The following is a 15,231-nucleotide window of genomic DNA, read 5'->3' on the forward strand; positions in this document are numbered from 1 at the left end:
CCAACTAGAAAAGGGGGGGGGGCTTCCTTGCCCACAACCAGCTTCAGGGGGAGGGCTGAGACAAGGTCATGCCAGCCAAGTATGAAGATCAGTAGTAGTGGAGATGGAAATGGCTACTCTTGGCAGGGAAAACACTGCCCGTCGATGTATGATTTGACGGCTAAGTCAACCGATTTTTGGAATTATTGGATTAGGAGTTAAGTCCTGCTTCCCAAGGTTCCACAGGTGTGGAAGGATGCTTGAAGGAAGGAAGGAAAACGGACCTCTGCTGAAAAGTTATTGCGTAGAGGAGCAACAGACAACTTGTACAAGGATGCAACAAACCAACAGATGTGGATTATGGCACATACTCAACCCACTTCATCATTGCTATGGGGGCAATTTATACCCACTGAATTTGGAAGCTAACAGCATCACAACCTATTCGAGCATGGCAAACTGTTCATCTCCATGGACATCTCTTAATATTTGATTATGACACCAAGTCAGATGTATACAAAATCATTTGCCCAACATATTCAGTGTCCGAGGACTCCAGGTGTTCTCCAACCAGATGCTTTCCAGACAAGCCAGAATCACAAAATCCCAGATTCTTCTGGCTGGTCCGTGCAACCATCTCTCATGCTGGCTGGAAGTTTTACGGGGCGGTAGTTCCAACCACTCTGGAGAGCATCAGGCTGAGAAAGGCTACAGAAGTCCAGCTAGCAGGGAATTCTCCAGAGCTTCGGAAACAAGAAGATTTGCAAAGCAGTTACACCGTGTCTTATATAAAAATCACAATACAGTGCAGCAGAATGCTATCCAAACTAATTGGCTCTAAAGAATGCCGCGCTTTCGCGTGGCCGAACGCTGAGCGGTGTCACTTACAAACCCAAGCCTCATGACATCCATGACTTCTGAGTTTCCTACGTGGGAGGTGGGATCCAGTTCTGCTAAGCCCACAAAATGGATAGCCTGAAGATCCTTTGAGTGAAGACTGGTATATGCGGTAGTGGGCTGCTGCCGGTTCAGACTGGTTCTAGCGAACTGGTAGTTCCAACGATCAGCTGACCCCGAGCTATCCTGTCCTGTATTTCCGTCTTTCTTAACTCCGCTGATTCGCGGAACACAGTGGATTTCCACGCCTCAGCTGTTTTACTTACTGGGGGCTTCCCTAGAAGTTAAGTGTGATGCCCCTGTCAGAGTCTGAATCCGAGGAAGAAGACAATCAGCTGACAGGGAACGGGAGTAGGGCTCCGTTGGCTGTGGAGGAAACTGGGGAAGGGCAAAGTCCGGCTGGGCAGAGCAGGGAAGAGGTAGAACAAGGGAGAAGGAGTTCAGAGGAAGACCCAGGCCCACCCCCTCTTCATCCTAGGGCACACAGGGAGGGACAGAGAAGGGAGCAACGTGGGTTGTGTGGCTTACAGGGGAGGAAAGGGCCCCGATTCCCTTCATTAGCCACACCTGGGAAGAGTTTAAAAGAGATGCAAGCTGAGTGCAGAATCTGTTGGGAACAAACATGAATTGACTTTGCTTATCTATCTGCATCTTCCCAACCGTGTGGAACTATTTCCGTGCCTTCATGTCTGGAAGTCCTTCTCCTGCCCTGCCAGACTAATTACCTCATTTTGCCTTGATTGGACTTACAGTTACAGTTTTTGTTGACCACGTTTTGGACTTGGCTGTTCCTGGGAGAGTTTTTCTCCAACCCAGCAGGTAACCAGGACATTGGGGGCAAAGTTGGAGCGAATAAAGGGACTCCTACTGATTATGTGACTGTGTGGCCTTTGTGCCACGCCCCTTTGGGTCGTCACAGTAAGCTTTATAGGTTCATATTGGTGCCTTTTGAACGAAGCACGCGCGCGCTCACAGAACCGGTTGTTAAACCGGTTGCAGCCTACCACTGGGTATATGTGTATCTGGATGGTCATTCTCTTCCACCACGCTTGCAGCTTCAGGAGGGACACATGTGGGAGGAAGGGGGGAGGAAGGGGACATCTGCCTAGATAGCCAGATCAACCAAATCAACTCCGGCAACCGATGGGGTGACAGATGTGGCAGCCAGATCGCCCTGTCGTTTTACAGAAATCCTCTCCCGAACACTTCAAGCTCCATCTAGCAGCTCAAAGGCAGAAACGGAGTCCCTTGTGGGGAGGAGACAACGGTGTTTTTGCTTTTGGGAGCTTCCGCAGGTTCACAATTCCATCATTTCACGTCATTTCACAATCCCTAGATCCCCCACAAACATCCTTGGAAACGCTGCTTCAGCCAGAAGCAAAACCCAGCCACAGTACCACTCACCACCTTGGCCAGACCGAATGAAAAACAATCCAACTTCTGAGAAGCCATTTTGATCCATCAGAAGTTAGAAAGAAAATTGAAACAGGGAAAGCACCAGATCAGACGGCTTTCCAGGTTTTATGTTATAAAAGTTTTGAAAACCAAATGGAATTCCGTTTTTAAAAAATGCAATGAATGCTGTTAGCCAAGGGTCTGCCTGGCCAGATTCATGGCAAAAAGGACAAAAATATTGCTTTATTATCAAAAGAAGGACAAGATTTGAATTAAAGGCTGTTCTTGTTATTGACCGATGGAGTATAAATCTTTTACAAGACTGGCTGATAATAATGCATAATAATACTCAATATTTTTATGTATAATTTTCAATTATTTATCTGGCTCAAGTGCCGATTCATACGCCGATCAAGCAATATTCAGATGAGCTTTCTTTCAAGCACTTAGTTTCTCACTTTCTATTATTTCCTACTTTCCATGTATGTTGTATTTCCACTTCATTCTTTGTTCAAATCTGGAGCCACAAAATAAAACCAATCCCCTACCCTTAAAAAAAGAACAAGAACAAGAAAAAAAAAGTGGCTGAGAGAGTTAAAAAAACTGTTAAAGAGAATTTTATCCATGATGATGTGGACCAATCTGGATTTCTATCCAGAAGACCATGAAAGGATAATGTTCTAGATATAGAATATTTTCAACATCATAATGAAAAGCAAGTTGCACTGATTTTTTTAGATGCAGAAAACAGGGCAGCATGGAAAAGGGAGATTGCTAAAACTCCATAAACGACATCGTATATATGCAAAACAAGGATATTTTCTTTTAAAAAATTGTCCAAGGAACTAAATTAAAGCAACTTACCTGTAAGTTACCGTAGCCTCTTTCCCTGCCTATCAGTGTTAGCAAACTTTCACAAAAAAAGAGTCAGAGAGCTTATTAAGTTCAGGCAGTCCTGGGCTTACGACCACAATAGACCCCAAAATTTCAGTTGCTAAGCGAGACATTGGTTAAATGAATTCTGCCTCATTTTACGACCTTTTTTTGCCACAATTGTTACGTGAATGGCTGCAGTTGTTAAGTTAGTAAGACGATTGTTCTGTGAAACTGGCTTTGCTTGTGTGGAGGTCGCATGACCTCCTGGGACACTGAGACCGTCATAAATATGAGTCGGTTAACACGCATCCGAATTTTGACCAACTGTCTATGGGGATGCCGCAACGATCGTAAGTGTGAAAAACAGCCGTAGAGTCGCTTTTTTCCGGAGCCGTTGTCACTTCCCACGGTCCCTAAATGAACCGTCGTAAGTCAAGGACTACCTGTAGTGCATTTGAGGTATAAGGATATATCCCAGTAGGGACTCTTTCCAAGGGAAGAGCTCCATTGTGGTTATTAGCTCCCAGGGCTAATACGGAGAATTTAAGATTGTCACCGAAGACTGAGTCAGAAGGGGAGAGTTCTGCGCATAAGAGAACTCGCATCCTGCAATCCCAAAGTAGCATTCGTAGAAAGCAGTAGGGGGGACACGGCCCCCATCAATTGTAAAAGGTGGGCTGGGGTGAAAACATAACGTATCTGGGTTGCATTTCAAAATCAGAGTGAGATTACGATGGGATTTGAGGAGGACTTTCAGCCACAGGCACTTCTGAACATCAGAGGAGGAAGAGGAGGCATGGAATCAGGATCAGCATCAAGGCAATGAGAGAGCTCCGAGGGAAAAGAAGAGGGAATGGAGCCGGCAGAGAGAGCGAGACAGAGAGAGAGAGAGACAGAGGCGGAGCCTGGGCCGTCCGTCAGCCCTCAGATGGAGAGTCAAGAGCCCCCCAAGTCTGGAGGTGGCTGATGAGGAAGAGGAGGAACAGCCGGGTACAGTGCCTGACGCGCAGGTGCACAGAAGGCAGAGGAGAGGAGAGCAGTGGAAATCTATGGGCCGGTCCTGGGCCCAGTGCCTGATGCGCAGGTACACAGAAGGCAGAGGAGAGGAGAGCAGTGGAAATCTATGGGCCGGTCCTGCGCCCAGTGCCTGACGCGCAGATGCACAGAAGGCAGAGGAGAGGAGAGCAGTGGAAATCTATGGGCCGGACCTTGGGACAGAAGAGCCACCACTGCTAGCGAGGCCCCACCCTAGCTCTGGGGATAAAAGGCAGGGGGCGGAGATGAATAGATGTGACAGACAACTATTTATCTCCCGGCCGATCTGCCTTGCCAGCCTGAGAGAGAAACTTTTGTGCCGGGGCTGCCGGCGCTCCTAATAAAGGAATCATTGCTTCGACTGGGTTTGTCATGCTTGAGGAGATGGGTCAGAACACCCTGCTCTAGGACCAAGGTTATCCTTGGTTCAGGATCCAAGGTCTTCCAAGGGCTGTTTGAGCTATGCACGTCTGTATACCGGCCTGCCGTTTGCAACCTTTGCAAGCAACGTTCATTCCCACCACAAACATGACATCAACATAAGAGAATCTTTGTAGCTCAGGGTTGAACGGTGGGGTCCTTGGGGGTGGCTGAGTTTGGTCGTTTTCTTGCAGATGTTTCGTTACCCAACTAGGTAACGTCATCAGGTCTAGACGGGAGTGGGGTTTGCACTGATGTTGTCATCTAGTTGGGTGTCAAGCCCGTGGTGGAGACTGACTCTGAGGGAGAGGAGGAACAGCCAACAGGGAATGGAAGCGTGGCTCCGGAGGTTGTGGAGGAGGCTGGGGAAGGGCAGAGGCCAGCTGGGCAGTCAGAGGAGGACCCAGGCCCATCCCCTCTCCATCCTAGGGCACGCAGGGAGGAGAGGATAAGGGAGAGGCATGGTCTACGGGGGAGGAGAGGGCCTTGATCCTCTTCATGGGCTGCAGCTGTGACAGCTGGATAAGAGGACGGACATGCGTATGGGCCAGCGCTGGAAACGAAGGGTGGAAATATCTCTAGTTTATGGTTCCTCTCTGAGTTTGGCGTCCTTCCCTTAACTGTGGACGTCTTCAAGCCCTTATCTTGCCTGGTTTGTGTTGCTTTTTACTCTTTAACTTCTTTTATTTAAACAGCATTTCCTCCTTCTTGTAACTGCTTGTGGGGGAGTTTTTTTGTCTCCAGTCAAGGATATTTGGAGCTTGGAAGCAAAGTGAAGGAATAAAAGAGGCTTCACCTGTTTTTTTGTGACTGTGTTTATTCTGTATCCCACCCTGGGTCATCACATTGGGTAATGCAACGTCTGCAAGAAAATCACCAGGCTCAGCGAGCAAAACAAGGACCCCACAATCCTCCTCCTCTTCCTGCTCCTCACTCTCCCCACTGCATTCTAGCACTGATGATGTTACCTAGCTGGGCAATGAAACGTCTGCAAGAAAACAACCAAACTCCAAGGGCATCTTTCTGTCGCTTTACTTCAAACCGGGAGGTGCAAAAATAAAAAATAAAAAGGGGGTGTGGCAAACCACCGCGTGAGCTTTGAAAGTTCACCAGAGGCTTTCAAGAGGAAAAGGGCTGTCCCAAACCTTCTCCCACCGCTTCAGGCTCCAAGCCAGCAGCGCGCAGCTCCTGAGCCCGGCCCAGAATTCGAAAGCTTACCGTCAGCGCTTGGATCTCTTCTTCCGCTTCAGCCGTGGTCTCCTCCAATTCGGTTTTCGCTTCCCGGAGTTGACTTTCCAGGGCTGCCCGGGCCGCTTGCAACCCAGAAATCTGAGATTCCCTCTCCTGGAGGGTGAGCTGCAATTCAGTCAGCTGTCGCTTCAGCTCCAGTTTTTGCTCTTCGTGTTCAAGGCTAACCTGGAGGAGAGGAGAGGAGAGGAGGAGAGGAGAGAGAGAGAGGAGAGGAGAGGAGAGGGGAGAGGAGAGGAGAGGAGAGGAGAGGAGAGGAGAGAGAGGAGAAGAGAAGAGAAGAGAAGAGAAGAGAAGAGAAGAGAAGAGAAGAGAAGAGAAGAGAAGAGAAGAGTTGAGCTGAGTTGGAAGGGACCTTGGAGGTCTTCTAGTCCAACCCCCTGCCTGGGCAGGAAACCCTACACACCACTTCAGGTTATCCAACATCTTTTTAAAAACTTTTACAGCCCTCTCTAAGCGGTTAGAGTCGGCCTGTTGTCCCCAACAATCAGGCTCTCCTCATTTTACTGCTTAATGCAAATGTGGAAGAAGGGGAACTTCCATATTTCGACTCAACAGTATCGCTCTAACCTATCAGAATCCATCTCGGGAAGCCACAGATTATCACAAATGTTCTTAGTTTCCTTCCCCTCCACAGCCTTTTGTCTGCTTTCACCCTGCCAATGTGTCTGGCACTTGAGAAACAGACTCAATGCCATCTGATTAACAGGAAATTCATTTCTTTCATCTGGGCCACAGTGCTAGCTTTTAAAAAAAAAAAAATTAAAAACTTTATTAAATACAAAAAATTAAAATATACAAAAATAAAAGGTAAAAAGTACAAATAAACATCACCACGTGTTCTATAAATTAATCGTATTTTTCTCTAATACATTTTGAGAGTGATTTAAATATTTCATAGTAGTGGCAGTTACTGCCTATATCTTGTAAATTAGCTGTTATCTATAGTATATAAAGACATAATAGTCTATTATTAACATTGTTATTGGAGTGTAATTATGTGTTGTTATTATTTATAAAAACACATATCCACAGTGCTAATTTTGGAGGGTTTTTTGCCCATGTCAATGGAGTCCTTCTGAAAGGACTTCCTCGCACCTTTAAGCAGGTGCCCAGCCTGCTTGCTAAATGGTGCAAATGGTTCCTGTAGGACCCAGAGAAACCTCCAAGTGGCCTCAACGACCTTCTAAAAGGATGCAAACGACCAGCTGTCTGCAAGGAGTATCAATCCTTCCATTCCCCACCATCCAAATCAGAGCTGAAGAAGCTTCTTGGGTGAGAAGCAAAACGTCTTCAAAAGAAAAAAAACTCAAGAAAGTCCAGTTTCCTACTGGAAAAAAAAAAAAAGCGCCTTTGGGCCAGATATTATGGAAAGCCAGAAGGGTGAAGAAGGCCTGTTGAACCTCAAAGAGTCGTCCAAAGGGTAGAGGCTCCCACGGCCAAAAGCCCACTTCCTAACTCCCATCCAGTGGCAATATTTAGAGCAAGGGTCTTCGAACTTGACAGCTTTTAAGACTTGTGGACTTCAACTCCCAGAATTCCTGAGCTAAGATGGCTGGAGGAAGAATTCTGGGAGTTGAATTCTTCGGGGAGTCTTAAAAGCTGACAAGTTTGAACATCCCTGATTTAGGGAAAGGGACAAGCAAGCTGCCCACCCTGTCTGATCTTGTAGGACTGGCGGGCGTCTTTAAGAAAGAAATGGTCATTAATTGGTAGGGTGAACGGTTAAAAATATCCAACCGTTGTTTTTTTTTTACCTCTCGTAACCTCGTCTCCAACTCCAGGAGGCGAGTCTTGTCGGCATGATCCTGATGGCTGATTTTTTCCAATTGTTCCTCCAGTTTATTGTTGTGCGCTTCTAATTTCCCGGCCTGGGTTTCCAGATAAAATTTCTGCTGCCTGAGCTCAGAAATCATCTCTTCTTGGGCTTTCCTAAAAAATAGGGAGGGAGGGAGGGAGGGAGAGAGAGAAAGATAAGGATAGATAGATAGATATGAGTCCCCGCTCTTCTCAGCCATCCGCACCTGCTGCCAGCTAACCACAATATCCTCTGAACTCCCTCTCCCTTGTTCTACCTCTCCCCTGCTCTGCCCAGCCAGACTGTGCCCTTCCCCAGTTTCTTCCACAGCCAACAAGCCACGCTCCCACTCCCTTATCAGCTGTTCGGCTTCCCCCTGCAAGTCAGATTCCGACAGGGCCATGACACACAACTTGCAAGATTTTAGGTATCTCGTGCAATTTTTTTTTTGATAAAGATGCCAAGGCCGCATAAACATTTGGCAATCTTTCTGGCTACAGACAGACGGGAGGAGATGCACAGGCATTCTCTGCAGTGGCTGTTCTAGGCCTTCCTCTGCTCCATATACAAAGGCACATCAAAAGGAAGGCTCTACACAATGAGTAACAGGCTTGCCAAATTTCTCCAAATTGGTATGAGTCAAGATAACATAATAGCAGCATTTATGCTTACATGTTCCTCTGAGTGAAGAGGCTGCTGTTGGCTGCCAGCTTGTTAGCTTCAGACAGTTCCACTATTCTCTGCTCCAGAGATCTGATCTTCGAATCCATGGCATTGATCATCTGAAGAAAGACATATATCTATGGCTTAACACAGCTGTATTAATAGCGGTGTTCAAACCACAATGGATGTATTCGATTTCTCCAGCCGCCCAACTCCACCAATTGACTCTGGGCGGCTTACAATTCACAAATTATAAAAACAAGTTTCAAACAAAACAAAACAGATACCCGCTCCAGAATAAAACCAAGGATGACGTTGGCCATCTTCTCAAAATGGCCGCTTCACCAAGCCCTTCTGAGGGTCTCTTCTAAGGGACTTCCTTCTGTCGGAAGGTCATGGAAAATCGCCCTGGAGCTCTACAGGAATTGCGCGCCCGTCTTCTAAACTCTGCTCAAAATATTCTACGGCAGTGATGGCTAACCTTTTCATCGCTGTAACCTATGATGCAATGCGTGTGCGACTCCCACTTGAGCGACCCCCCCCCACACACACATCCTGCCCCCACACCAGATACCTGACAATCAGATACCTGACACACCAGATACCTGACAATACCTGGCTGGCGGGAGGCATGCGCGTGCATGCACAGTAGACCTAATCTGGGGCAACGGCTCGCGGGCTGGCAGAGATAGCTCTGCGTGCCCCTTGCAGTATGTGTGCCATAGGTTCGCCGTCATGGTTCTACGAGCTCGGGGGGGTGCGTTTGTGTGTGGTGGAAGCCCCCCCCACGGGGTTCCCAACACGGGAATTCTCATGAGAATTCCCAACAGCTCCTCCGGCAATGCAAACATATCCTTACACCGGCAATATTGATATGACAATTAGGCGTCTTTAGCTCGCGCCGGCAATCTTGCTAAGTCGGGAGCAAGTGCCATTTTACACGCTCGGATGTGACTAAGATCACCTACGAGTCCCGGTGAGTCAACCTAATTGAAGCCATGCATGATCTGAAGAGCAGCCTCTGCCTTACCGCTTTCTGCTCGGCGAGGATTTTGCACTTTTCGTGAGCCTCCTCCTCGTGCTTCCTCAGCATGTTCTCCAGAGCGTCTTTGTCTCCCAAGTCTTTCTTCATCTGGTTATCAAGCACCTGCGGGGATTGCGGGAAGGAGGAAACAAGACAAGGCCTTACGTGTAAGGCCTGTGGATGTCCCAACCTAAGACTTGGGTGGCCTCGAGCCATTTCGGGAGAGCCCAGGAAAGTGTTGGAGAAACTTGAACAGGAAATTTGCAAAAAAAGTTTTCTGGGGCTGAAAAGGCCAGAGTTGGCCTCCTGAGTGGCATTCCAGATGCTGCATTCAAAAGGAAGCTCACAAAAGGTGTTCAAAATGGACTGTGATTAGTGTGAGTGTGTGTGTGTGTGTAGCATATGTATATATCTATGTGTATGCACACATATGGAGATGGATGGAGAGAGAGATGACAGACGGACAGACAGACAGATGTAGACAGGTGATAGATGACAGACAGACAGATTGGAATAGAATAGAATAGAATAGAATAGAATAACAGAGTTGGAAGGGCCCTTGGAGGCCTTCTAGTCCAATTCCCTGCCTAGGCAGGAAACCCTACGCACCACTTCAGACAAATGACTGTCCAATCTCTTCTTTAAAAACTTCCAGTGTTGGAGCATTTACAACTTCTTGAGGCAAATCGTTCCACTGGTTAATTGTTCTCACTGTCAGGAAATTAGATTGGATGGATGGTTGGATGGAGATAGATAGATAGATAGAGTAGAGTAGAGTAGAGTAGAGTAGAGTAGAGTAGAATAGAATAGAATAGAATAGAATAGAATAGAATAGAATAGAATAGAATAGAATAGAATAGAATAGAATAGAATAGGGAGGTAAATAGGTAGATAAGGTAGATAGGTAGGTAGATAAGATAAATAGATAAGATAAATAGATAATATAGATAGGTAGGTAGGTAGATAAGATAGATAATAGATAAGATAGATAGGGAGGGAGAGAGAAAGAGAGAGGGGGGGGAGAGGGAGGGAGGGAGATTGAGAGCAGGTATCAGAAATTTTATTTTTGAATGTGTGCCAATGTGTTCACAGCAAAACAAATGACAATAAAGTTTATCTTATCTTAAAGCCAAGGTTGAGAAACACGGATACTGGGTGAAGGATTCGTTCTCCGAGCTTATGGGTTGGCTTCCAAACATTTCGCTACCAAACTAGGCAACTTCTTCAGCGGGGGTTTAGGGGATGCCAGCGTCGGGAATTCTAAGGAAGATCGGCCGCCAAACCGCACACCGCTACAGGCCTTATAGATAACAGGAGCAAAAAAACCCCCAAAACATTATTTGAGCTGAAGAGGAGGCTGGCGTGCCCAGCTCAAAAGGCAGCGCTACTTAAGAGTCTGATTGCTCCGTTGCCTGGCGCCGCGGACATTATATTTGGCGAGAGTTTTTCATTAGACTCTTTTCTTCGTATTTTCTGCCTGGGTCAACCTGACATCTGAATAGCCGCCCAACAGTTCCATGGCAATTTGAGACCCATCCTCCTTCTTAACAATCGCTCGCAATGTGTCTTTCTGGATTTTCCCAGGGGTTCCTTGGACAAAGTGGGGAAGAATGAAGACTCCAGAATCGTCCCAGTCAGTTTTCTTCATTTCAGAAGGGGTCCCTGGCATAATAACTTATTATTCCCTTTATTGTCAGAGTACAACACGTGTACAATCAGATTGGCTGAGCCTCCCTTCGTGCACACACACACATCCTCAACACAACTCACAGTGAGGACAGAAGTCCCTAACCCAGTCCCGTTCTTATTACACTAGGTAAACTTGCTGCACAACCAAGATGTTGCAAAGCCAAGATTTTGGCACTCGATGGAACGCCGGCATTGATTTTCTGCCTGGGTGGCATGGTTGTCGAATGTTTTCAGCCGCATGGCTGAGGCGCACACAGCAGCCAGGCGGTTGCATCAAGAGAAAGACCGCAGCTGGAATCCTCCCCTTGTGTTGTGTATTTCAAGTGTGAGGGTTTGTTTGCAATTTAATGCAACAGCTGAGATAACTGGACAGGAGAGAGAGGAGGGGGGGTTGAAGAGAGAGAGATTGGGGGGGTATGTGACATCTCTATCCTTGATTTCATTCTTTTTTTATGCCACTTCGTTAGTTTTGGAAGCCAAGTTCCGCCCCATTTGCTCTAGGGCCGAACTGGTTAGAACGTAGAGTATTGCAGGCTGGCTCTGCCCCACAGACAGCAGTTCGATCCATGAGGATGAGGATGATTCAGCCTTCCATTCTTCTGAGGTCATCAAAAAAAAGGACCCAGATTGTTGGGGGGCAATTCGTTGACTCTGTAAACCGCTCAAAGAGTGCTGTGAAGCACTATGGAGCAGTATATAACTCTAAGTGCTATTGCTTTTGTGATAGGATAGATAAATGGGTGGATGAATGGATGGATGATGATAGATAAGAGAGAGAAAGAAAGAGACAGACAGACAGACATAAATACAGGCTCACAGCTGACTCATCCTTCCATCCTTCCGAGGTCAGTAAAATGGAGACCCAGATTGTTGGGGGAAAGAGGCTGACTCCGTAAACCGCTTAGAGAGGGCTGTCAAGCATTGTAAAGTGGTATATAAGTCTAAGAGCTAAGTGGGAAGGAAGGAAGGAAGGAAGGAAGGAAGGAAGGAAGGAAGGAAGGAAGGAAGGAAGGAAGGAAGGAAGGAAGGAAGGAAGGAAGGAAGGAGGGAGGGAGGGAGGGAGGGAGGGAGGAAGGAAAGGAAGGAAGGAAAGGAAGGAGGGAGGAAGGAAGGAAAGGAGGGAGGAAGGAAGGAAGGAAGGAAGGAAAGGAGGGAGGAAGGAAGGAAAGGAGGGAGGGAGGAAGGAAGGGCCATGGTGCACAGTGATTAGAATGCAGCATTGCAGGCTAACTCACTGCTCACCGTCAGCAGTTCGATCCTGACCAGCTGAAGATTGACTCAGCCTTTCCATCCTTCCGAGGTCCATAAAATGAGAAGATCCAGATTGTAGAGGGGTTTGCAAGAGGCTGACTCTGTAAACCGCTTAGAGAGGGCTGGAAAAGCTCTGTGAAGCGGCATATAAATCTAAGGGCCGGTGCGTTTTCCTTTCCTTTCCCAACTCAAGGCAGCAGGGGGTGAGAAAAGCAACCTTCCTCCCGAGAATCAAACCCCTCCTTACTTTGAGCCTTTCTTCATACATTTGTTCTTTCTGCTTCAGGTGCAACTCCAGGTGTTGGGCCGCCAACTGAGCTTCCCGGTGTTTCTCTTCCAGTTCCTGGGGAGAAAATACACGTTTGTTCAGCATCTCAGACTCAAAAGGAGAGGTGGAGACACCCAGAAGCGCACCTGCGAAAAATCACCTGCACAAACCCACAGGTGAGCCTCGACTCACATCCACAAACAAGCCCTACATTTCTGCCATTAAGCGAGTGTTCCCCCCCACCCTTTTTCCCACCATAACAACACGAACAAGCCATTTCTATAAAGATCTTATCAACCTGACTGGTAAAACCCAAGGTCCAAGTTTCATTCTTTCCCGCTTTTAAGGACAACGTTCAGAAGCGTTGTCTCCATGTGGAAACAATTGTATTCTTGTATTCTTTTCTTTTAATCAAAACGGTCCTTTTCGCCACTTCTCCAGCCATTCGCCCACGGTAGGAATCAAAGTGTCCTTCCATTTTTGTGCATACAATAGACTTGCTGCCGTCAAAATATATATATATACTAGCTCGATCCCCGTGCTTCGCTATGAAACTATGTGGTCGGGCTTAGCTTTTTGGGGAGGGAAATAAGGGAGGGAAAAATTCTGCCTCTGCCTGCCAAGCACCCATCGGTATTCGTCTGGCTAGCGCCCTGTCAGTGTGAGTTGAGAGCTGTTTGGAAAGGGAAACATTATTTGCTGTGTGAGCAAGGAGACAGCTAGGAGCCTTGGGCGTGGCTTCGCTCAACCGTTCTGTACTAAAGCTTCTTGGTGCTCTGAAACTGAAACTCCTCTGCTTGTGTTTTGCATTTGGAAGAGATTTCTTTTCAGGTGGGGAGGGGGGGAGTAGAGTTGGAAGATACCTTGGAGGTCATCTAGTCCAACCCCCCACCATCCCACCCAAGCAAACCATGTCCGATATCGGCGTGCGCCCCGTAAACAATTATACGAAGATCATTCAGTTCGCTTTTCTTTTTTTTTTTTTTTTTAAACTGGAGACCAGCACGCATCTCTCCCTCTCTCTGCGATCGGTTTAAACATTATATTCGAAGGCTGCGGCAGCAACAACCACCAACAATAAAGAACAACAAAACCATCATGGTGACCTATTTCCCCCAAACGGAGAGATCTTTCCAGAAATTTAAGAAGTGCAAGTCCAAAGCTTGTTGCAGACTCCGGGGCAGAGAGAAGAAGAAGAAAAAGAAGAAAAAAAATCACTTGAAATCTTCTTTTCCACAAGCTCCTTCTCCTCCTGCCCCCAACCTCTGTTGCCATAGCAAGCTGACAGCTTCCACCTACACAGCTAAAAGCCCAGGGAAAACATAAGACTTGCAATGTTTTCTCTTCTTTGAGGGATGGATTTTTTTTTTCCCTCTCCTTTTTCTTCTTCTTCTTCTTCTTTGAAGTAGATCCCAACTCAAGCAGCCGCTTCGTTCTGAGGGGGAAAAAAATGCTCTTCGCTTCTTTTTAGGCGGGGTGGCTGGGTGGATGAAACTGTTCCCAAACCCATGGGCCGTTGGCGATTCTCCAGAATCTCCAAGGGTACCTTTTTGGGTTAAAACAATGCAAATCCCAAAACACACAGAACCATCAAAGCCGGACCTCGGAGGTCTTCTAGTCCAGGGGTCGCTAACCTTTTGGACCTCAAGGACCAACCAATACGGTTAAATACTATTTTATTTGTATCGAAATGTATGACACTCTGGTGCTACACCGTTCACACCTTGGTACGTTTGTAAAAAATATATTAAAAAAAACAACCCTTGATATTTTTTTAAAAAATGTGCCTGGGCATATTAAAAAGGGGAATTTGGACCACCCGTCAGCGCAGGGCCCGAGAACTAGCGAGAAAGAGCGAGAAAGCCTAGCCAGCCGCGGCGTGAATTCCCATCGCCAGATTATTTCTGGAGAGGAAAGCGTTCAAGATGATTAATTCGGTCCGTCTCCAGCACGGAAAACCCAGCAGATTTCGGGATGGCGGGTGAGGATTGCCAAGGCTCCTCCAGCTTGGCTTCATCGTCACGTCACTCCAACATATTGTCGGGCAGGGAGTTTACGAAACACCCTCTCTTTTTTTTTGAGCTGGGGAGCTTCTGTCGCGGCAACTGGAAGCTGAGCCTCTTCCACGGGGGACGCTGTGGGAAAGGCCCCCGGGGGAAATTGGGCTCAACGGGGGACTCCCAACAGAAGACGGGGGTTGGGCTGGAAGCGTCATTATTTCTGGCATCTCCAAGAATTAATTAGTTACTTAATTAATTCTTTCCTTCTTTCTTTTGGTTACTTTTTCCTTCTCCATCCTTTTTCTTTCTTTCCTTTCTTCTTTCTCTCCCTCTTTCCTTCCTTCTTTTTCCTCTTCCCCCTTCTTTCCTTCCTTTCTGGCTTCTTTTTCTTTCTTCCTTTTTTTCCTTCTATTTCATTCCTTTCTTCTTTCTCTTTCCTTCCTTCTTTCTCTTTCCTTTCCTTCCCTCTTTCTTTCCATTCTTTTTTCCTTCTATTTCCTTCCTTCTTTCTCTCTTTCCTTCCTTCTTTCTCTTTCTGTCCTTCCCTCTCTTTCCTTTTCTTCCCTCTTTCTTTCCTTTCTTTTTCCTTCTATTTCCTTCCTTCCGTCTTTCTCTTTCCTTCCTTCTTTCTCTTTCTGTCCTTCCCTCTCTTTCCTTTTCTTCCCTCTTTCTTTCCTTTCTTGTTTCC

At 46.9% G+C, this 15,231-nt stretch overlaps 1 protein-coding gene across 22 annotated transcripts in view; it reads right to left on the reverse strand.

The window, feature by feature from the left end:
* The window catches only part of CIT (citron rho-interacting serine/threonine kinase), a 93,279-nt gene that overhangs the window by 43,781 nt on the left and 34,267 nt on the right, over nt 1–15,231 (reverse strand). For all 22 annotated transcript variants that reach the window (XM_087913189.1, XM_087913186.1, XM_087913188.1 and 19 more), the window contains 5 exons: nt 12,523–12,618; nt 9,342–9,458; nt 8,321–8,430; nt 7,608–7,782; nt 5,821–6,018 (listed from right to left, as the gene is read on the reverse strand). In XM_087913189.1, the coding sequence (XP_087769315.1) occupies nt 5,821–6,018; nt 7,608–7,782; nt 8,321–8,430; nt 9,342–9,458; nt 12,523–12,618 (696 nt within the window). The remainder of the gene's footprint in view (nt 1–5,820; nt 6,019–7,607; nt 7,783–8,320; nt 8,431–9,341; nt 9,459–12,522; nt 12,619–15,231) is intronic.

This window comes from Pseudonaja textilis, chromosome 15 (genome assembly GCF_049901715.1).
Source record: "Pseudonaja textilis isolate UNSWEBS1 chromosome 15, rPseTex1.2, whole genome shotgun sequence".
NCBI classification, from domain to species: domain Eukaryota; kingdom Metazoa; phylum Chordata; class Lepidosauria; order Squamata; family Elapidae; genus Pseudonaja; species Pseudonaja textilis.